Raw genomic sequence first — 23,814 nt, 5'->3', positions numbered from 1 at the left:
CTGAGGGCAGAGGACAATCAGGAGCTGCATCCACATTTCTCAGTGCGGTGAAGCCTTTCGAGGGCATCACTAGGATTAAACCTCATTATATTTCTCACCGTATCAATTTAACCTGAGTCGTATAAATAAATAGACCCATATGCGAGGAAACCTCAAGAAGAAGCTATTTTTTCTCTGATGTGGTCGCAGGAGAATTGCCATGCACACTCCTCCACACCACCTCCTTGTAATTTTGATAATCTGCTTCTCATTCAATCACGATCTGAGCACTCGTGGAATAAGCGAGTGTGAAGAAAAGCCCGAAGCATCAACTCCTCCCTCGCTTGCATGAAGGGAGCCTCTCACAGTTTACATGGGCCCGCTGTGTGGCCTGCTGCCTTGCGACAGCCTGGGCCTCGGGCCGGTGCCTGGCGACCAGTGACCGCTGGCTAGACCTGAGGGCCTGGGATCGTGTCCACTTCTGTCCTCTCTGGTACATCCTCAGGGAACATTCGTGTTGTTTTGAACGCTTGAGGTTACAAAACATGTTTTTCTCATCTTTGATGTTGACCAACAGGCACGAATAGCCAGAAGGTAAAAATACGCAGACACAAGAACAAATACACCTCCCAACATTTGGTGGAATCTCTCATTAAATAAAATAAGTTGAAATCATGAGTCCCTGATGGATGTAACCCTCTTGAATACTGGAGTCTGGTGCCTGCGTCAGCCTGGACTCAGGGCACCCTGGGGTGCTGGCCAGATGGTCATTTTACACATGAGGGGAGTGGATTGGATGCAAAAGTCAACAGTTGGAGGGAAGTATGGTGGGGATCCAGACATTGGTCTCCCATTATAAATATCCCCGTCACCACAGAGTCAGTGCTAGGAGGGAAAATAGGAACATTTTCTTCCTGTGCTCGTCTAAATTTAAGGGAAAAATGTCTGCTGTCTGGACTGTAGGATGTAATTGTTTACATGTTAACATAGTTTTACATGCAGGGAAGGAAGCAGTTATAGGAGATGCATATAGAGCCTTGTGTGCCTTCATGGTATGTATATAAAAATATATATGCATAACATTGGGGTATCAGTTTTCTACTTCACTGTGAATTCACTGAGGATTGTATATAATTGTGATTTTGAGGCGATGACATGTTTCAGATGTCTGCTCCAGAAAATGATACAGTACTTGTGTTCAGACTCAGGCACCACAGCTATAAAACATGGTTTAACACATTAAATTTTATATGTTTTATAGCAGTGAGTTTTATAATCAGATCTCTCTGGGATCAGACCGACCTTACATAAGGTCACCGTGAAGAACATTACATTGACATACATGTCTTTTTTATTTACTTGTATGTCTTTGTAAAATAATGTTTTGCAAATAACACAAATTGTAAACAATGATATCCAATATAACCTATACAAATAAAATATTTTTGTTAAGTGTAATGATTCAGCTTTAAGGTACTTTCTGCAGTATTCACCGCCTCACTGCTTTCGACATATTGAGCTTTAAGAGGATGAGAAGAAAACGAAAAGATATTTAAATGAAAACAAAGCTTGATTTTGCAATCATGTAACACGATAAATGCCACAAGAAAGACACCATTAGACCAAAAGGGTAAAAAGTGTGGTTTTAATATTCACTACCTTTAAGTCAATTATTTTTAATCTCAAATTTTTAGTGGAGATTATTTTCCACTCTTTGGCACCAACTCTCAAACAGCTCATGGAGAAAATGCTGCCTCAAGATCCTAAAAATGACAGCAGGTACCTCACTAAATAAAGCCTTTGGGAAAGATGAATACACAATGCTTCTCTGTGCATCGTGCATCATATTTATAGTCAAAGCCACAAATTACTGTATCATGTCCCTTATGACGTATTTTTCAGTCTTTTCGTGGTTGGTGAAAGACAAGGAGAATCTTAATTTGCAACCCTTTTGGTAGCAATAATGGTAAGTTAGTAGAAAACCTAAGCGATTGAACTTTAATTCCCACTTTCCCCCGGCAATACTAATTCTGTAGATACAGCAGAACAAGTATGGGAATAAATAGCCAAAGAGGATGATCAAAGCGCGTCTTTTTTAAACCCTTAAAGCAACACTCTCATTTTCATGACTTGCTACCTTGGGGTTTGGCTGAGCGCCACTGGGAGAGCAGCGTAGGGTGGCCCACAGGAGACACACAGGGCAGAGACAGAGACCACAGACACCCACCCTGCCCTGATCCATGGAGGCTCCGGTTATATACATCATGCTGCATGCTATAGAGTCAGATCGCCTCCACAGGGCTGCTGTTGTTCACTGTTCACCACTTACAGTGTTAAAAACAGTTTGTTTGACAGGATGCTTTAATGGAGATTTATGCTTTAATTACGCACATAACTGGTACTTTCGGGATAAATAGCATTAGCGCAAAAATACCATTTATTTACCTCAAGATGATTAGTTTTCCAAAATAAGTAAGTTTTATTATTATAAATAGTGCCTAGGGATTGTATGAAAATGAATGGGTGGGAGAAGGTGGTCAGAGAAGGGAGGGTAGTCTGACTTTAGAGGGGAACACGAAAGTTGTTGTTTCCCCCCATATTCACTTTTTAATTTGACAGCCACTTTTATCTGACATATGAGTCACATTGTGTTTCGTGATATGGTTGTTTACAGTTTGTGTTTCCTACATGAAAGGGTGTGAATGCTCATCTGCTTAAAATGTTTAACTCACACTCTGTTCTCCTGCAGTTTGCCCCTCAGGGGCAGTTTCCATCAAACTCACCATCAATCTCAGAGAAACATCAAACTTCCCTTGCTTCTCTGCCCCAGACTCAGCCACAAATAGATTTATTCCCTAACACTTTATGAGTTATTAACATAACTGTGATGCATTTGACTAATGACTCCATTTTAGATGAAGTATGAGGGTTAATTTTTGGAGTGTGAGTTGTTTTTGGCAACTCATGCTCTATTCTAGGAGTGAATTTGAGTTAAGTACTCGGCACAAGCTGTCTAGTTGTGGTGGGCCACCTGAAATATTATTTTTCTTTTCTTATTTAATGTTGAGACTTTTATCTTTGGAGCTTTTGGATTTCTAGGAACATAAATGGACCTGCTAAGAATATTCAAAATTGGGCGGAACCACAATCTGACTATTTCCTTCATTGTTACATACCATTTTGTGTTAAAAATGATTTTAATTATCTATATTTTAAGCAGCACAAAATCCAAACGAAGAGATTAGATCACCTCATATTTCGAAAGAAATTCATTTTAAACAACCAAGCACATATATATATTGTCGACAGTTTGCCTCATTTAGATTTCTTTGTCTTGTACATCTTTTGCTTATAATGAAAGACGTCAATTTGGCAAACTGTAGGTGATAAAAATATGATTGTCCCGTGTGAAACAACCAATTAAAACTCTGAAGAGGCAGAAGTGATGGGAGTTCGGCACTGCAGGGTCCCTGATCTCTATCTGAGAGCTCGCGCCTCATGTGGTGTTTGACGTCACTGATTACAGAGCATGTGCCGCACGTCACTGTTACTGTACCCTGGGAAAGTTGAGACCATAGAATCACGCATAATTAGACATTTAGCGCCAATCCTCCCCACAGATGCACACACCCTTCACCACAACAGATAGGCCAGGAGTTAAAAATGTCCCCTAATAGCAACCACTGGACGCTTACTGTAACCCGCACGGTAAAGGCCCCGGGGGGGGAGAAATCCAACACCAACCCCAAAAAGGCCTCGTTTATCCATTGAGCTGAAGCATCTGCAGAAGAAATCTTAAATATTGTATTTAGAGATGGAAAAAGTCCCATGAACAACCCTGAACTATCACAAACTATCATGAACTCAGTCAAATTAGAGGTATATTGTATTTTAGCATAGAATTACAATTCTATTTCTACCGATCGAATATATCTCTGGGCGCATCCAACGCAGGGTTTTCATTGAGTCTTTCATGATCTCTAACTACACCCGAGCGCAGAAGAATGGAAGGATTCTCTGCTGACGTGAAGCTGCACGGCATCTCTGCACTTTGTGGTTTCATGAACCAACACTTACCCGTACTGGAGGGTATTTCAGGAGTGCCTGAGCATCAGCATCGAGGAAAACATGCAAATAACAATTACCAAAGAGTACAAGATGTTTTCCAAACGAAATGTACACAGGAAAAAATTATGTAATTTTTTTTTGATTAAACCAAATGAATTTGTGTGAACTTTGCACTCCGACTAATCTTATCAGTTAACTTGGAACCTGATGTGCACAGTAACGACTGTAAGTGCATTCGAGTGTGACACATGGAGAGGACTTGATACGTGTCTCAGGGAGTAATACTGCATGTATGTAAAAGTTGTATGAGACCCTTTGTACCTGCAGAGGAAAAGGCACAGAGTCTGATAAAAAACTTGAAAAGGAAATAAAAAAATTATGATTTGATAGAAGCATCTTATGAACTGTGTGCCAAACAGGAGTGCTTCAGGGAAATTTGGAGGCCCCAGGCAAAAGGGACCAAAGACACATATGATACCAAACATTCCAATCTTTAAACAGCTTTGATATCAAAATGATGAATAAGGTAAAAACTGTTAGAAATGGTTAAGTATTAAGCCCCAGGCAGTTGTCTGCTTTGCTTGAACTGTAACAACAGGCCTGACGCCAGAGATAAAACCAGTGATTTTGACTGTTGAGGCCCCTCGTATCATTTCAGATGTCAGGGATTGTTTGAAAAAATTGAGGTTACCTTCAGATGATAAAATCAAATAAATCAACATTGACTTGAAAGAGCAGAATTTAGTTTTTCCCTCAGGAGCCTCCAGATTTAGCTTGTGAGCCTGATCTGAATGCTGTTCTCACCACTGCTCGGTCCATGTGATCTGTGACGGATAATTTGCTGACTGAGTCATTCAGCTTTCAGCAGATGCTCAAACACTGTGGGTCCAGATACAACAAGATATCAAAGCCAAGTTATGGTTGTGGTGACGGCATAGTGAATCACAGAGTTTTAAATAAAGCTTTCTAACTTTCCATTGTCTGAACAGAGTCACCGACGCCGCTTGAGCTCTGTACCATGACATTATGTAGGGTTAACATGTTGCTTAATGACGCAACGAAACCATGGCAACAGCAAGGATTATATGTATGAGTAAAACAGAGCAAGAGGCCCATAAAAACCTGGGGGGGGGGGGTATCTGAGGCAACAAGTGCTGGAGCTATTTTTAAATGCTTTGAATTGTTCTTTGGAAGCACAAAGAATCTTCAGTAAAACAGACACAACACTAACAGGTTTAAACAGTTTCATTTGTCTAAAAGTCCCTGTTAAAGTTAAACCTAAAAAAGGTTTTGGATGATTTTATTATTTTTTATTATTGTATTCTACTAATACCAATACAAATAAAGAGATTTTTCATTCAAATCGTGAATGAAAACAAAATGTTCTACATTCAAATGTAAAAGCCGCAGTTGAACGATTCATTTTTTGTGATGGTTGTGGTTTGAAACATCTCGCAGCTGTCTGTTGAAGGCGTGTTTGACAAAGTGTGTGTTTGTGCGACTCGTAGGTGCGACTCCACATACCAGACTCTTTTTTTTCCTTATTCCCCGGTGATTACTGACATTTGCAGTTTACAGGAGCGTTTCATCACAGAGCAGAAAGTTTGAACCGTCTGGAGGAACTCGCCTCGGCTCCTCAGCTCCTCGGCTCCTCGGCCCCTCGGCTCCTCAGCTCCTCAGCTCCTCGGCTCCTCGGCTCCTCGGCCCCTCGGCCCCTCGGCTCCTCAGCTCCTCAGCTCCTCGGCTCCTCGGCTCCTCAGCTCCTCGACTCGTGCACAGACCGGAGAACAAGTCAACCAAGATGCATCTCATGTTAAGCCAAACTAGAAGAGCCTGCAGAGACTGGGCCAGATTTTTACTCCTCATTAAAAAAAAGCTCCTGAGTTTATAATGTCAGGTTTTGGCACATTTCCGACCTTTAATTTGGAGAGGGTGTTTCGCAGTCACGAAACCTTGGAGAGATAATGGCGGGTGAAAGTATAGCTTACAGTGGCTGCATGTGTGCAGGCGCGGAATATAATTAGCTTAATTTCAATGAAGCAAACCGCTTGTCTCTGAGGTGTAGGTGGGATAATGCTCAGAGCAATCAGCTGAGGTGCTTCACACAATGTGTATGAAGCCATAGCGACGGCCTTTTAAATAAGAGTCCAAACATGAAGCTAATCTCATTTAGGTTTTTAATCTCTTATTTCAGATCTGTTGCAAAAACAGCAAATGGGTGCAATTCACGCCGGCTTAACGACAGAGCAGCCGGAGGAGGAGAGGGACTGTGTCTTCCTCTGTCATTAGAAACGCACTGTAATGAAAACCTGACTCCAATCGCTCTGCTTCGGTTTGACCTCACGTTCAGGTCAACCAAAATATCTTGCATGCTATTGTTCAACAAAAATATATCTAGTATTGTTGGAATCCTCAGATGAACAGAGGTGGAGCACAGAGGCGTTTACTCAACCTGCTGTGGGCCTTCATTGTTCCTCCCTTTAAAAGCACAATGAAACCAGAAATAAATACTCTAATGACAAATGTTGAAGTATAATAATTAGAGCTGTATATTTATATTAATGTAGCATCAAATTGGTACATGTAAAGTGACAGGAGTAGCGGCACAATGATCAGCGCCGTCACTTCTCAGCTGCGAAGTAGACTGATGGACGACACACGTCTCCATGTCCCATTCTACAAAAATGTTTCACCACGTTTTTATAGCATCAAATAATAATTTAAATTCAAACTTTCCAAAACAAATCAGCATTTAAACAACCCTCAGTGTGATGAGAACTACCTGTCAATCACATCTTTGAAAAAATAATTATTTGACGTGGATTTTTCTGTCCCGTCCACTAACATGGAGGAGGAGGGTTTATGACCTTTTCTACAGTCGGCCACCAAGAGGTGATCAAGAGGTTTTGGCTTCACTTTTTGGGAGCCGTCATGTCGTCCATACAGTCATGAGACCAGCCAATCAGGCCAGGGCTAGCTGGTTAGCATGCTACGAAAAAGCAAACACGTGTAGAAGCATTACAAGAGCTAACGTTGTTTTTTCTCACTGGCTTTTGGAAAGTGAAAGTAGTAACTTTAATGCTGATTGTTGTTAATGCTTACACTATGCAGCAATATCAAAGACATAAAAATAGTGCATTTAACGAAATATTTGTTGCTATGAAAATTATAAAGATGATTACTGTAGCAGCTTAAAACTAATTATTTGCGGAAATACAAAAAAGAAGAAAGAAAAACCTGAATGAGATGCAGCAGCAACAGCCATTGCTATATTTAAGCCTTTTTCCATCTTTGGGAGCCATGTTGTCAAATGTCTGTCACTTTGTTAAACGGTCATTTGAGAAAGCTGCTGCCCATGAAGTATGTCACTACAGGACTTTCCAGACATGGTTTCAGTCCACCTGTCTGTCTCTCTGTCTGTCTGGACTCTACCAGCGGCTACAACCACAGGTTTATTCAACCACGAGCTGTTCGCAAACTGACCAGAATGTGACTAGCCCAATGTAAACAGTGCAGCAGAAGAAGTACACCAGTATTAGGACTGTAATTCTCTCTTCCTTCACCGCAGGACCTCAAACTTCCACATTTGGAGATTTTTGTTTAAAATACAGACCTTTAAATATCGGAGAAAAACACCAATCGGAAACTCTTCAAAGCCCCATACAGTATATTTGCCATTCAGCACAACTAGCGCTTCACCTTGTGCCATCCAGACTGAACTGTCCAGCTCCGGCTTCAGAGAGGAAGACATATATTTACTGGCTTCGGATGTGCCTTGGAAGCAAAACCCATAACCTTTGAAAATGGTATTTACAGTAAGTGCATTATGCAGGAAAAGGGAGATTTGGTACAGGAATTATAGAAGAGATTAACAGAGGATCTTTGTCGGGAAAGAAGGTCAGAGACCCAAAATAGTCATCAGGCCTGTCCTAGAAAGATCTTCCAGCAAGCTGTCATTGCCGTTAAACCTGTACATGCTGCAATTGAGGTAGAGCTCCCTGGGAAGTGACATTATAATTATTATGTTAGAAGGAAAGGAAAGTTTTACATGTGGATCAGGCCCCGGTTAACAGGTCTACAGCCGTGGTCACTTAAGACAGCTGCAGCGTGCCCAAATTACAGAGCACCATGACTCACACTCTTTCTGTGTTTAAGACCACTTGGCTCGGCCTCGGGACGGGACAAGCCCTCACAGTAAAACAGGCGCTGCACACAGAAACTGTTGGCTCATCAAAATAACAAACTCTTTGTTCTGCTTTGCAGCTTCGGCCTCGCGGACCACCTCGAAGAATTTATTATTTCTGTCTTTTTATGTTGATCAACACGAGGAGAAATACCTTGAATTCTGCGTCCAGGGCTGGTGCCTTTGAGAAGTGTATAAAAAAGCAATAGAACATGACGACCCCCCAAGAAGCTCTTCAGAATTTCATTGATACATTTACATCACCACAGTTTTCATTTGTGTAACGCTGCTGGCTCACATACATGATTTAACACAAATCCAGCCAGGATTCAGCCCATTAAGCACAATTCTTAACCTTTCCACAACAAGCCTTTCATCAAGAAGTGCATGTAAGAAGCTATAGAATTACAAGTGCTCACATCATCCTGAACACCAGCACTACCTGCTAAAAAATGGATGGGGGTTAATGGCTCATTACATATAAGTGCAGGTCTAATAGCCCCTTTACAGATGTGCTCAGCTGTTTCTTTGTGAGAGGAAGAAATTAAACCACTCGTGCTTTCAAAGCTTCCTGAAGAACATTTCAGAGTAAATGTTCACCAAACGCAACATGGACAATTTTAGCCTTTGAGCTTTGTTTTCAGATTTGTATTGTCTGACTGTCTGGGACATTATGAAATGACCTGGGGTTAGACGTGTTTAATGTGCCATGGTTTCCTCTATTGTGGGCATTCAAAAGACACAGCAAAGCCAAGAAATACCCTGGACCCATGCTGGGCTAGACAAATTTCCTTTTCCACAGTCGCAGGCCATGTGAGGCTCTGGACAAACTCTTGACACCGATGTTTTTGCATTTTCAGGATCCACCTTTGGTTCATCTCTTCAAAATATCCTGCAAACATGAAGTCTGGTCCCCGTAAACCCCGAAAACAAACACAACCAGGAGCCAGCTACCAGAGTGCAAACCATAGGGAATGAAACTTTTAGTTTGTGTGCTCTCTCGTCTTGATTTATTCTGGGATGTTCTTGTGTCTGTGGATCGCCAATAACACACTCCGAAAACATCTGCACCGTGAAGTGAGAGCGCGTTCAAAGAATCCTGGAGTGTTGGTCTTATGGGAAGATTTGTGTTGACTGCTCGGTTACAACCGAGTTCAATTAACAAACCAACTGCATATTTGGCGTTTTTCTTAATTGTATATAATAGTCACATCAGCGAGTTGTTATTGGTTTCTGTGATGTTTCAAATGCACTTCAACCAAGTGGCTTTGATATTTCTAGACCAGCAAACAGGTACACGAGAATCCAGACATTCGACGTGGCCTGTAACTAAAGGCCCTTTGACTCGAGGCAACCAGAGGGATGAGGCCATTACTTAATAGGACTTAAACAGATGGTATGATATGTATCTGTTAATGTTTGGGCAGGTTGAAACAGCCTTTTGTAGCTCACATCTGGTGCAGACCTGGTTCACAATGGATTCAGAGTCTGGGCTAAAACCTTTTTAACAAGAATGTCACTCAGTAGAGTCCACTACTCCACCAAGGCCCAACACTCCCCTCATAAAACCTTCACTAGATCCTGATTGTAATTTGCTTAACCACTGTTGACTAACTATTAAATATCAGTCCCCTAAAGGTGTCTGATTTTTCCACTGAAATACATGAATCACTCTCACAAAGATAAAGAAAGTCAAAAAAAATACATGCCTGGATCTGACCCATTATTCTGATCCTACTTGGGTCAGTTGCATGTTGATCCACGATTGTCCCCAAACTTGGATTCGATCAATTATACTTGTACAACAGTTCTTAAAACTAAGGTTCAAGGTGATAATTCATATTATGACATAGCATCAAAGTTTGCGTGTGCATCATTCGCCATGACTAACTAGAAAGGCAAAACGACAAAGTTATTTTCAGACAGTGGACAGGACCGTTTTGTTTGTTTATATTATATAATGTAGTATTATTCCCATTTAGACGCAGTTAAACTACTTTTCTGGCTCTGGTGGCAGTAACGGCCCACACAGCGTCCATCAGCCAGCAAAACAAACCTCGAAACCACAGGCTGGTCGAGCCTCCACCTCGGCATTGTTTTGCACACGCTGCGTGTTAAGCTCCGGCTAACTTCCTGTGGTCACGTCTTTATATATATATATATATAGTATATATATATACTTGAAGAGCACGGGCAGAGATATGTGAACTGTGTGGGCGCTAACTGACAGTTTAGCTCCGACACTTACTGTGAGACAGTCCAAATATGGTGTTGGGAAACAACACTTGTCTTGTCCCTCATTATGGCACCGAGCTAACTATCGGCTCCTGCCAGGGATCTGACATTCTGTTGTTTAAAGGTTCAGAGTGTAAGATTTAGATGAATGGGATTTATTGGCAGAAATTTAATATAAAAATAATCCTAGTGATGTTTTCACTCGTGTGTGTCATCTAAATTGTTCAAATTGTTGTTTTCTTTATCTTAGAATGAGCCCTTTATATTTAGATAGGGAGCGGGTCCTCTTTACGGAAGCAGCCATGTTTTTTACAGGAGCCCAGACTGGACAAACTAAAAACCTTTTGAGTTTTCATGACAGCGGAAGGCTATACCAGAGGTTCTCTTTTGTGTTTGGAAGGGGAGGGTGAGGTGAGGGGTATTCAGCTGCAACATGCAACTTCACCTCTAGATGTCACTAAATTCTACACACTGAACCTTTAAATATTGTTTCTTGGTTATCGTTCTGTATTTCAGGCACAGAAAGTAACACCCCCCCCCTAAAAACACACACACACATTAAAGTCCATTTAATTATAAACTGACAAATCAAATAGAAATCCGCCTCTGCGCTGCTGCACGTTTTCACCCCCTTGTTCTTCAAGACTTACTGACAGTTTTTTTTTTCTTTTTATTCCAGCGCTGATTGTGAAACGGCTGACGCTGCCTGATACAGACAGTAAAACCTCAACTTTTTGCAGGCTTGATGTAGCGGATTAGTTATTATCCCTAAATACAGAAAGCCACCACCTATACTTAAGCTCCAAAATCCCATTTCGGTGGTTTGATTTAGCTTTGATATCTTTAAATGATCCCACAATAAGCAGATACCTCGAGAAGCCTGTCTGCTGGGAATTTTTGAAGGTGAACCAGAGAGAAGAGTGGAAAGTCATAATGAATGAGAAGTAGGGATTGTTTCCTTGCTTCAGGACAAAACAAAAAAATCTATGCATTATTCTGACCTTTTTACCTTTGTAGTGCATCGTGTGCACAATAATCATTTTTGCAGCACCTCATAAAGCGTCTGGCTGAGGTCTTTTCGTTAAATTACTTTCTGGCTGCTGCCACTCTGAAACTCTTGATTTCCTCGGTTAAACAAGGACGAGGAACGACGCCTAAAAGCAGCGGCTGACTCAGACTTTTCCAGAAATAAACTGAACAGCAAATTGAGCTACGAGAGCAGAAACAAATCATATCAGATAGAGCAGCGCTGGACGTGGTCGAGCGGCAGCGAGCCGCTTCTGGCTTTCAGGAGCGTGTCTGACAGCGGTTTCGGGCGATAACATCACGAGCGGCGCATGGGTGCAAATTTCCAACTATTTTCCAACTTATCGACTTAATTATGTAGAACATTTCATGTGTTTACGCGATAAAACACCCTGAACTAAGAAAACTTTGAGCATTTTACTCATGTCGGACTGTTTGTTGAAGCTTAGGAAAGCTTGCACGTCAACTCACTGCTCTGCGTTCATACACACACACACACCTGAGAGTTGCTGGACGACACCCAGCGTTTACTTTCTCATCCACAACATTTTTTCCTTCCATTGTGGAGCTTAAAACTTGGCTCCCACCACCACCATCAGTAGCACCACCACCATTTTTCAGTTACTTTTACACTTCTGGCTCCATTTGGGCTCGTGTTTGTTTTCAGGACTCTCTAATTTCCCCAACAATCACTCACACAGGCCCCCGTCAAGTCTGCCATTCATAAAGTTTAAAGTAGCTCTTAGTGGTCCTTGGAGTTTATTGAAACATTAAATTTGTATCCCAGCAGTGATGGTGTATCTTTAGCAGTTGACTAACTCACGTGCTCGGTCGAGTCCCCCCCTTACATCAACCGCCAATTATGTTCTCCTCCTGGGTGTGGGTTGAGCCTCAGTCAGCACGGCGAGGAAACCAGAAACATCAATTCCTGGCCAGCGGAGCGAACGAAAACAGACAAAATGCAAAGGCCTTTCCTCAAACTCTGTTATCATTGCAGAGTACAAGCACAAACATCACAAACATTGCCAGGAAAACTGTCCAGCAGCGCTTTCTGGGGAATTAAGCCCAATCTGCAGGCTGTAGTTAAAAATGGACTCAGGCCTGAACAAAAAGTTGGACCTCACAATGCCAGCGTTTGTCCTTCAGGAAGATCAGACAAGGACATTTTTGCCCTGTCACTGATTCCCATGCATGTTTTTGTCTTCAATTTTACCGCTTGGAAAACATGAACATTTTGCTTCATAATATTCTTCTACATATTAACTATCATCCACAAGCGTAACACAAAATCTACAATGAACCGAACGCTGAAAGAGGCTGAGCAGCTTTCTCTGAGACTTTGGGTGTGTCTCACTCATAATTAACCATTTTTCGCCTTGTCTGAACTCAGTAAAAATCACTTTATGTTATCAAGTGTGTGAAGTGAGATGAAACTGAAAGCATGTGTGTGTTTTACAGTGAGAGGCTCTCTTCAATATAACAGAAAAGCAGCGTCACCGCCTTCAGTTTGAAGGCTGTTAACCTAATTCCTAATGGTTATTACAATAAGCCCTGGCGACCACATCAAGCCTCTGCGGCGCCATAATGAGCCGAGCAGAGACGGGCCGGGTCGTGCACTTTCACAGCCTTCAACTCTGCCAGTACAAGGACAAGGACACAGAGTCCTGTTCAAATGAGCATGGTGGCGAGTTTAGAAAATACAGAATATGCTGCAAGGTTATAAACAACAACCAGAGTTTACTCTGGTTCCAAGGTCACTGCTTGGATGTTTCTTCCTCTTTACAGATGTAAGTTGTTGCTGTTTGTTTTTTTCTTTGCATAAAGAGATGATTCATTTTTCTGAGCACGTTCAGACTAAGAACGGAGAACCTCTTCTGCGGTGGTTTCACCATGTTTGAAAAACATAAATAAACTGAAATTATCGGAACCTATAAACATATAAAGTCCTAGCCCCACCCTCCCTTGCTCTGTCATTTCAGCTCAATCTGACAAAAAGTGGAATGGCCTGGGCCTCCACTCGGGGCTCCGGCATACAGAGATTTAAAAATAATATAGTATAACTACAAAATATATATAAAACTGGTGGCACTAGCATCGTGTGGTGTGGTGTTTACCAGTAGCTCATCAAAACAGGAAGCTCCCGCTGCTTGGTACTCGGGTAAACAGGATTTTATTATTCAGCTGATAAAATAAAAGAGAACATGTGAAATAAAATGTGTATGTGTGTATGTGTGTGTGTGTGTGTGCGTGTGTGTGTGTGTGAAGGAGGGCCCCGTGGCCCATTTAAAGATTATATATAACTTAACTGCTGTAAAGAAAATGACCCGGCTGTTATTGGTCAATTTACATCACATCATGTACTTTACGTGAAAGAGAAGTACGGGATAATTTATAATTTCAGTTCTCGGGGAAATTCTGTTCCTAACTTTTAGACTTCTAGTGCATTGCCTGTTCTCAACAAGCAAACATGATTTTATAGTCCGTGTTTTTCATAAAATGAAACAGAATTTCTTTATTTCTGTTCCTCTGTGTGATTCGTATATAACTTTGAAAGATTTACTAATAAGCTGTTCATTTTTCATACATGCATGTCCGATATTTTATATCTGTTAAGCGTTCGTTCATAACTTTTCAAAATCAAAGCTCCGTAATTCAGCTCGATATAAAGCATTGCAGCAACAAATTGAATGTTGAATTGTGTGATTCTAGGAATATTGTTTCCATGGCGAAGATCAGCAGCTTTGCTGTGTGGCTGTCTGTGGTAAATAATGAAATTATCCAAGTGTTCTGGCAGCGATTGAGTTTGATTCACTTACAGACCGCTGCTGTAGTTTATCTGAGGACGTAGAACAGTTGAACAGTTTGTGAGATCTGTGTTCATATATTCAGACAGATATTTGTGGAATTAGATGGTATGATGTTTGTTTGTTGCTATAATTCAGTGGTTTATGCTGAAAACTGTGTTGGTGTACAGTGTTTTAGAAATCTTGTTCCGTGTACCCCTGCCCCTCTAAATGTCTCTGCACGGCCCTGGTTCTCCTATGTCACATGTACCACACCTCTGCTCCTTCACTGTAAATCATCTCTCCTGTCAGAATTTAAAACAGTAAGAAATTAAGATCACAAATTACATTATCTTTTCACTTGACAGGAAGAGAGAAACTTAAACAAAGCTTGCCAAACATGATGAAGAGCTATAAGTCAGAGAAGGTAGCACTTTGGAAAATTACAGATAATTTGCTCTAATTTGGAAAAAAAAAAAGAAGATGGTATGGGGTTCACACAAGCTTCATGTTGTAGCATCTTTAATCATAACCCTGGTGAGGGATGGCTGTCACACTTATGTGTAGAGAAGGCGCCTCATATAGAAACATGGTTGAAGCCCTCAATTGTGCAACTCATCCCAGTCTTTTCGGCAAATATACACTCGTGTCAGCTGGATGCACATTATATATATCATATGAACACAGGAAGAGCATGTACCACAAACACTCCCATGTTCCGGGTGACTCTGGGATGGGACACAGAGTACCCTACACATCGTTTACGGCCACTCGCCCGTTCCAGAACATGTGATTATTTGGGTGTATGCATTTCCTATGTGGCCGGCCTGGAATTGAGAAATTACAGTTGGAGGATCTCAAAGTAAGCGAGGCGAGTTGGAGGGTGAGGGCGAGGGAGGATAATACTGGAGGATGGAGCTGATTGAGCAAATACAACATTGTGACAGAAACCAGCTGTAATTGTGGAAAAAGGCCTGAAACCTCTGATGATGTATATACACACTGAGGGGGCCAAAAATATCAAGTGACCACAGCAGGCAGGGCCCTCTTCTTCTTTTTCTCCTTCACAGCAGGAGCAGAACCTTGTTTGCTCCGTGGAGGGGCTGCGGTGGAAACCTGCCCTCTGGTGTCCCAACATGAGTAGTGCATACAAGGGCCTTAGGACAGAAGATTGCATTCACAAGGAACTAGCAGCAAATGTCTCCTCCAGTGGCTCCTTATATAGTTTTATTAGTTCAATTACACAAACCTAAGAAAAATGTTTGTCCTGAAATAGAGAGTGAAATCAAGGCCACTTTGTCCCCTGTTGGCCACACCCCCACAAATAATAACAAGAAATAAATAATAAAAAACTAAATATGGTGTCGGTGTTGCTTTAGAAATAAACAGGATTATTTTTCTCTCGATCTAAGACGTCTAAAATCTCCGTCTTTCTTGTCATCCGTGCAACAACCTCCACCACTTCTCCTGTTTACCTTATCATGGCCGGCATGAAGCAGCCCAGACGGTCAGGACAGGTGAAAGCGAGTCTCCATGTAAATTTGCAGTCTGGTCCTGTACATCCTCAATGCGGACTTTGTGTAGCAGCACAGGTACCTCTGCCATTCTGGTGACTATTTTCAGAGCCGTACAATAAACATCCATTAATATAAACATGCCCCGAGCATATAAACTTTTAATGTTCGACACTTGTAAATATAAACGGAACAAGGGTGGGAGAGAAAATGTGTCGTCGGTTCGGTGCAGTGGTCCATTCATTCATCCGTTTATTTATGTTTTTTGCCTCAAACACGACTATTTTCAAAGTTCAGAAAGAAGAGCTGAAATAAGAGGTAATCATGTGTCTGGATATTCAAGACATGGAGGCATCCTGATGTGTCATGCCCCGCTTTGGGCAGATCTGTCTGCTAATTACAGCCTCGCACCAAGGAGGGAGGTACTTGCATGGTGGGGGCTCCTTTTTTTTGTGATGATGCGAGGGGCAGATATGGTATAAATACCCACATCATTGTACTGGGAGGCAGCATATCCTCACTTGTGCTCCTACCCTAAGGATATACAGAAGCACCAGAGGTTCACTGGTGCTGAGGAAATTGTTTTTTCACCTTCTTTGGAAGCCGGTATGTTTGTGTTTTCTCTTCCTCTTCTTCTCTGCTCTATCTCTGGATGAGCTCAGGCTACATCCAGGCTTTGTGCAGGCCGATGCAGGCTAAGGGGGAACAGGGGGCAGATTTTGGCTTCATGATGATCCAGAATGCTTTAACTAAATCCAAACTTTAGCTACATCTACTCCAGCTCTTCCTGTCTTATGTGCAGCTTATTGCATTTCTGTGAAGCTGAGTAACATATGCACTTAGCTGTAAAAACTGTTTCAAAAAGAGAGAAAACTTAACCTTCCTGTAGACACTTGTGCTGACTGCTCCTCTTCTTCTCCCTGCAGATTTGACCTTGCAAGATGGACATGCGTGTAGCGAGCATCCTCCTCCTTGTGGTGACCCTGACGGCCGCCCATGGAGAGCGGTACATGGTGAAGAAGATGGTGAAGGCCGCCCCTCAGTATCAGCCCTACTCTGTGAAGAGCCAAGGTAAGAAAAGCAAAACTTCCTAGCTCTAAAAGTTTCTTCATCACATTTCTACTTTTTATTTTTCACAAACTCAGCCTTTAAGGTCAAGATCTTTTCCCCTAAAAACGTATTTTTCCTTGTGGAACATTTCAAGTTAAACTTGTCTTACCTCTGCGAGGGAATAAGCATCTTTATTGTGGCCAGTGTGAGCTGCAGCATGAGTAGCCAGACGGATGTTAGCCACAGCCAGTTGCACTTTACTCTGAAAACTCAACTCCAGCTCGCTCTGAAACCTCCTTGTGCTCTGATAGGCTGTAACAGGGTGTGTGCTGCTCCAATCACACAGTCCATTTAGATCTGGAGTCTGAACACCAGGATATTTACTCAGTGCAGAGCTTTACAGTTTCATTCTGCTGGAAGTCCTGGGATTTGATACAAAGATCATTTCACAATTTCTTTTTATTTTAATATTGAATTTTCCTCTTATTCATTTAAGGCAAACACATTTACAACTTTATTTGTATTTTACGATCATTTCAGTTATCACAATAGACACTATTTCTTAATATTTTTTTAATGTTTCTATATTTTTTTATAACTTTCTGTCTGAACTCTGGTAAAGCATTTCCATTGTGCTTGTTTAGATAATTGAAACTGAATATTTTAGGGAGCACAAATGTTAGAGACTACTACTAGTACTTTGTATGTAATGCATTTTTATCAAATCTGGTATTTATTTTCTCTCTTTTCAGTGAATTTTGTAGTAAATGTTGCCAGTTTTGTGCTTCATACAAGGCACATTTCAGTCATTCTCTAACGTACATTAACTTTGCTTTAAAATACGATTATCTAATCAGAGCAGAACAATTTCCACATTTCTACTATCTTCAGAGTCTTGCAGAAATCTACTACATGTAAAAAAAGAAGTTAATTATGGTCTGGTCTAGAGTGTGGACTAAAATGCATTACAGAATATGAAAAGTTGCTGTTGCTGAAAAAAACGAAATTTTACTGCTATTTCTATTTGAGAAAGTAGCTGTTAGTGAATTATTTTTAGGTTGACACTGTCAATTACAGTCCAGTCACCCAGCAGTGTGGTTGGTTTGGGTGTGCCTGCTTCGCACAGAAGTAGAAACATCTGTTTGGCTTTATCCAAACATTTCGCCAGGGAGTGAGCCTTTTACACATGTGACCACATCAAGGCAACAAATAAAAACGACTCCGTCTCATTTAGACCCACTGTTTCACAAACAAGCCCCACGGGTCTCTGTGCAGCTTTAGGACCAGCACACTTTAAATATTTGTATTTTATAAATAAGAAAGTATGGACATTTTTTTACATTTTATAAAAATACTTTGAATTTTTAATATATAGAGCATCAATCAATTAGCTCCATGTGGCCATTCCTCAAAAGTGCAGGATTTGTTGATAGGAACAAAACTTGATCCACCTCAGTAATAAAATACCAATGAATAAGGACCAATTATCAATTTTTTTTTCTCAGGGAACAACACACAAAAGCATAAGCAAACTAATCAAAAATATTATGAAAAGTAAATCAATAGTATATTAATTTTAGTGAGACACAGCTGATGACTACTTTCACTTGTGTTAGTGGTTTTGTTTGTTTGGTGGTACCAATGATGCTCACTCTTTCATTCTTCACAGCTGGTGAGCCTGGTCCTGCAGGTGAGCCCGGCCCTGAGGGACCTGCTGGCCCTCCTGGTCCCCCAGGTGAGAGTGCCGAAGGCCTGACTGGACCCGAGGGACCTCCAGGACCTCCTGGAGCTCCCGGCCGCTCCATTGCTGGAAAACCTGGATCCCCTGGTGGACCTGGCAAACCTGGCAGCCATGGACAAAATGGTGAGAAAGGTGACACTGGAGCTCATGGCTCTCAGGGACCTAGGGGAGCACCAGGTTCTCCTGGAACCCCCGGCCCTGCTGGACTCTCTGCTTCTGGAAAGCCTGGATCTTCAGGTCTTCCTGGATCAATGGGACCTAGAGGAGAGTCTGGTCTGAAGGGACACCCAGGTATCCCTGGACTTCCAGGTGCAAAGGGAGATAGAGGGGTGGGAGCTCCTGGACCACAGGGTGAGACAGGACCTGAAGGAGCTATGGGCCAATCAGGTGAACCAGGTGCTGCTGGAGTTGGAAAGCCAGGTAGGACAGGTGCCCCCGGAGAGCCAGGAAAGTCAGGTAGCTCAGGTAGAGATGGTGCCACTGGTCCCATGGGACCACAGGGACCTAAGGGACACACTGGTGCCCCAGGTGTAGGTAGTTCAGGTAAACCAGGCGACAATGGTGCCCCAGGTATGCCCGGTCCAGTTGGCGCTAAAGGCCATCAAGGACCTGCTGGTGCCACTGGTGCCCCTGGAGTCCCAGGTTATGGAAAGCCAGGTGCAAATGGAGAGAAGGGACAGAGCGGAGCCACAGGTGCCCCTGGTGCCACAGGTTCAAAGGGAGAGCAAGGTCATACAGGATATACTGGTGCCACTGGTGCTACTGGTTCTACTGGTCCTGTTGGACCTCAGGGTGAGAGAGGTTTCTCAGGTGAATCTGGTGCTGCTGGCTCTAAAGGTGACACAGGTGCAACTGGAGCTCAGGGATCTAAGGGAAACAAGGGAGATCAGGGAGTGCAAGGTTTCCAAGGTAAGCAGGGTTACCCAGGTGCTGCTGGTCCTCCTGGACCCAGAGGTGGTAGTGGAGCAACAGGCACCAAAGGTGATGTAGGTGCCCCAGGTACCCCAGGTTCCCCCGGTATTCCAGGCCCTGCTGGACCCAAAGGTCATCCCGGCCGTGCAGGTGAATCAGGTGCTTCTGGTTCTGATGGTGCTCCAGGTGCCACAGGCTCTGGTGGTCCTCAAGGTCCTGCTGGTGCTCCCGGTCTTAAGGGACACCCAGGTCTCCCTGGTAACCCTGGCCCTTCTGGGTTGGCTGCTAAGGGTATCCCCGGACCACAGGGTCCCCCTGGTCTGCCTGGTGCTGATGGTGTTGATGGAGAATCTGGCCCAGCTGGACCTCCTGGTGCCCCAGGTCCCCCTGGTGAGGTTATGTTTGAGAAGGGCAAAGGCTACGGCGAGGTCATGGTCAAGTCCCCCATGTCTGCTTTCACTGCTTCTCTGGCTACCCCTTACCCTGCTGCTGGCAGCCCCATTAAGTTTGACCAGATAGTGTACAATGCTGAGAATCACTATGACCCCGAGTCTGGCATCTTCACTTGCCAGATTCCCGGAGTTTACTATTTCTCCTACAGCATCCATGTCAATGGAGCCAATGCCCTGGTTGCTCTGTACAAGAATGGCCAGCCTGTTATGTTCACTTATGATGAGTACAGCAAGGGCTTCCTGGACCAGATGTCCGGCAGTGCCGTCCTCTTGCTCGACGAGCAGGACACAGTTTTCATCCAGATCCCCGATGATGAGGCCAATGGTGTCTTTGCGGCCGAAAATGTCCACTGCTCTTTCTCTGGGTTCCTCATTGCTTCAACGTGATAGGTTGATACAATAGTTCCCAAAAGCCAACCAACTAAATTTGCAATCTATTTCTCAAATTAAAGTAAACTCCCTGTTAATTTCATCTCAACCAAACAGACAGGCAGTTAACAGTTCTTTGAGGAGTAGTAGCATCTCGACTTGAAATCTACAAGAAATGGGTGCTTAGAGGAAGGAAAACTAATTTATGAAAACAGGTGATCAGGGATGGGGGAAGCAATCCACAAAGGTACCAGTGAGCTTTTGTAATGGAGACGGCATGTGAAATGGAGGCGTTACAACTGTGTTGTGTCATGACTTTTTCTTTTCCACTCTGTTTCTTTTATACCGACTTCAACTGGTTAGACTTAATTAAGTGTTTGTCTGTTTCTTTGTTTGTTTTTGTACAACCTTGTTTTTTGTTCGGATGACCAATAATCTTCAAAACTACACAAATACTGTCTGTGCAGCATGTTGTAACTGTTGTCCTTGTACATGACTTGAATATTGTGAAATGATGACAGTCAAATTGATCATTATGATGAAATTAGTCAGTCAAATTCTGTCATACAAACAGCATTTGTTTAACCTCAACATCGTTATATCCCTGAACAGGCATTATGTCATGTAAAGCATAGTGACCAAAAATAAAAGATGTCTTAACAAACGTTTTGTCTCATGAGCACTTTTTGAATGGGAAATGGGAAAAGACAAATGACTTGTTGGTACCAGCCTCCTCATGCACTGGGGTTACACTGATTTCCTGTTCCTGGGCACTTCAACACTATATTTTTGCAACTAGTCACAAACTAATAATTGCATCTGCTTACTTCCCTTTGCAACACAGAATCAGCCCCACTGAGTAAGAAAGAAAAGATAAATGCAAAAATATAAATAAGTTCATTGTAAACCATTGAGAATAGTTGGTGAAATATCATCCCCAGAGCAACATAGGTGATCCCATCCCCCTTTGATAAGCTGCTGGAAATAATACTTCACTTAGGTGTCATATTACTCAACATATTCTCATGAGTCTATGCCAATATAATAATTCACCTCCTTTCTACAGAAGTAAAAGCTGTAATGCTCAATCAAAAGGCAAGTTATGCAATTCAAAAGCCTCTATAACTCAAGGCTATTGAACCAGGTATTGAAACATGCCTACAGGTTTCAGCAATTCAGGCCTTCATCAAGGGCAAACACTTCCTCTGGCTGTTTTATACCCAGTGGTCATATGATCAGTATAAACAGGCGAGCAGCCACATGATCAGTGTGCCTGCTCAGTGTTCACTTGGGGTAAACTAGCAATCTGGTGAACCCTGTCTTGAACCCAATGTCAGCATGGGATTGACTCCGGCTCCAGCTACAACACTTGAAATATAAGCATTATAGAGGATGAATGACTCGATGGATATTATTAAATGTTGTATTATTATGTTACTGCATTTTAAAGCATTTGATAGCATGTTTTGTGTCAGGTAAAAGTAATTATTTTCCTGTAACAAGGAACCCTATTTTTTAGGTTCACAATATGTTTTATCATTTGGGGAACTTCATAGTTATCATTTCATATTCACCATATGCAAATTGGAACTCAGCCAAATATTTACCTTGTGAAGTAGAAGTATAGAAGGAACAGAATCAAAATAACATTCCTAGATTTATTAGAAACCTGCATCACTTGAATAAGAAATGGAAAAAATAAACACAACTAAGTTCATAGTCCACTTTAATGCTTTAACCAGCTGACATGGGGCCTCAGGAAATCCAGCAATGGTTCCCGTAAAGAAGCTGAGATGGATGAGGATCATAATTTATGAATCTTCTGCCCACATGATGGCTGCTGGTTTTCTGTTGGCAGCCACAGTTTACAAAAACGTCTCTACCGTGCTAGTCTGGATGTTGGTGTGCTGAAAATAGTCGGCGTGTGGAACGAGGGACAGGGATGGTCCTCTCGCCGGGCAGCAGCTGTTTGATCTGCCCCGGGAGGGAGAGGGAGGTGGTGGTTAGGTGAGGGGCCCCGGGGACCGAACTGAGAGGAAGCTGGTTGAAGGAAACCACTGGGGACTTACAGCTGAGGGGACTCAGAGATGTGGTCAGTGCGAGAGGTGGGACCACGGCAGCCCAGACGGGGAGCTGCCTCTGGTCAACTCCACAAGCCACACTCCCAAATTATCTGCTGCACTTGAGACCATTTCCCTTTGGAATATATTTGTTTTTTGGAGGGTTCACTCATCTGTGTTTATTTAAATGCTCTGAGGAACAACCTGGTATATGAAGACACCCTGAGGAGGATGAGACCGTGGCATGATGGGAACTGTCATGGCTGTGAGCTGCATTTGAGCATGGGGGACAGAATGGGAAGCAAAGGCCTGAACAGCCTGACCAAGATGGATGTAATGACCAGGAAGCAAAAATAGAAAGATTATGTGTAAAACACACCCTTCCTGCGGTGTCCAGAGCTGCAGCACACAGGGTAAATATGTGTGCAAAGGAAATAAATGGGTTTGAAATGAGCGTGCCGTGCTGCAGCTGTGGGCGTCTAAAAACAGCCAGGTCTGCTGTAATCTCTTCTATTCTTGAAAAGATCCCGGTGGTTTCAAGGAAGGAATCCCTGCGCGGTGATGGGGAGCGCAGGCACCAGTTCAGTCGGGTTGGCTGCAGTGGTTTTCTTTTCATCACCAAATATGTTTGTTGTTTCAAACGCTGTCGTTTATGGTGTGAAAAGCAGCAGCTCTGTGATTGAATGAGATGCAGCTCAAACCCCAGAATCTCATCACATAATTACGCTGTGGTTTCTTTTAGGAGTCATTACCTCAAAACTACAGAGGCAGAAAACACATCTCACTTTGCATCAATGCAAATGAGTCTGGTTTAGAGAAAAAAACACGTTTGTGACTATCACGTTTTTTAGGTTGTGGTGAAGGTGTTCTGTTGTGGATCACTGCTGACTATTTTCTACATGTGTTCATCTTTATATTCTATACTATAGAGGGTTTATTCATTGTTTTTTTTTTATTTGAAAAATGGTTTAACGAGGTATTCCCTTTGTTTTAAGGCTGAGATCTTACTTATGCATTTCATACTCATGTATTTTCACCTTGTCTGTGTGAGCTCATATTCAATGATTTAATTATTGGATTTTCAATATAGGAAAAGGCCCAAAACAGGCCAGTCACATGCCGTTTTGTTGGATTTGATAAATAAAGATGGGATAGAGCATTTATGTGTCAATCAATACATCCAAAAAGCTCTCAAATATTTTGACACTTTGTATGTAATTTCATTATTTTAAGCTAATTATTGTAATTACACACCCCATTTATAATTCAGTGTGAGAAGTTATTGCATCTCATCTATTAAGAGTTGAGACTGTACAAACTATTTAAGTTTTTTTTGTAAAACTGCCCCTGTAACATGTCTTTTATCCTTTTGGTATTTTACCACATGAGGGCACTATAAGGCAAAGAATTCAAGGGGTGCATTTCTCCATCTAAAGAGAAAT

The 23,814-nt window shown here is 42.3% G+C and overlaps 1 protein-coding gene across 1 annotated transcript; it reads left to right on the top strand.

Annotated features, from left to right (window-relative positions):
• The first annotated feature begins 16,729 nt into the window (after nucleotides 1–16,729).
• col10a1a (collagen, type X, alpha 1a) lies at nucleotides 16,730–20,330 on the top strand. Its single transcript, XM_061083292.1, has 2 exons — nucleotides 16,730–16,859; nucleotides 18,508–20,330. Exons 1-2 carry the CDS (start codon nucleotides 16,730–16,732, stop codon nucleotides 20,328–20,330), a joined length of 1,953 nt encoding a protein of 650 aa, XP_060939275.1.
• Nucleotides 20,331–23,814: the final 3,484 nt, after the last annotated feature.

Source organism: Limanda limanda, chromosome 12, assembly GCF_963576545.1.
Source record: "Limanda limanda chromosome 12, fLimLim1.1, whole genome shotgun sequence".
In the NCBI taxonomy this organism is placed as follows: domain Eukaryota; kingdom Metazoa; phylum Chordata; class Actinopteri; order Pleuronectiformes; family Pleuronectidae; genus Limanda; species Limanda limanda.
Note: the sequence above shows the minus strand (reverse complement) of the source record. Positions and strands in the feature narration are given on the sequence as shown.

Bases quoted from the DNA above. Each gene is read 5' to 3' on its own strand.
- col10a1a (XM_061083292.1), top strand. From the start codon at position 16,730: ATGGACATGCGTGTAGCGAGCATCCTCCTCCTTGTGGTGACCCTGACG. The intron at 16,860-18,507 runs GTAAGAAAAGCA...CATTCTTCACAG, and splicing joins CTACTCTGTGAAGAGCCAAG to CTGGTGAGCCTGGTCCTGCA.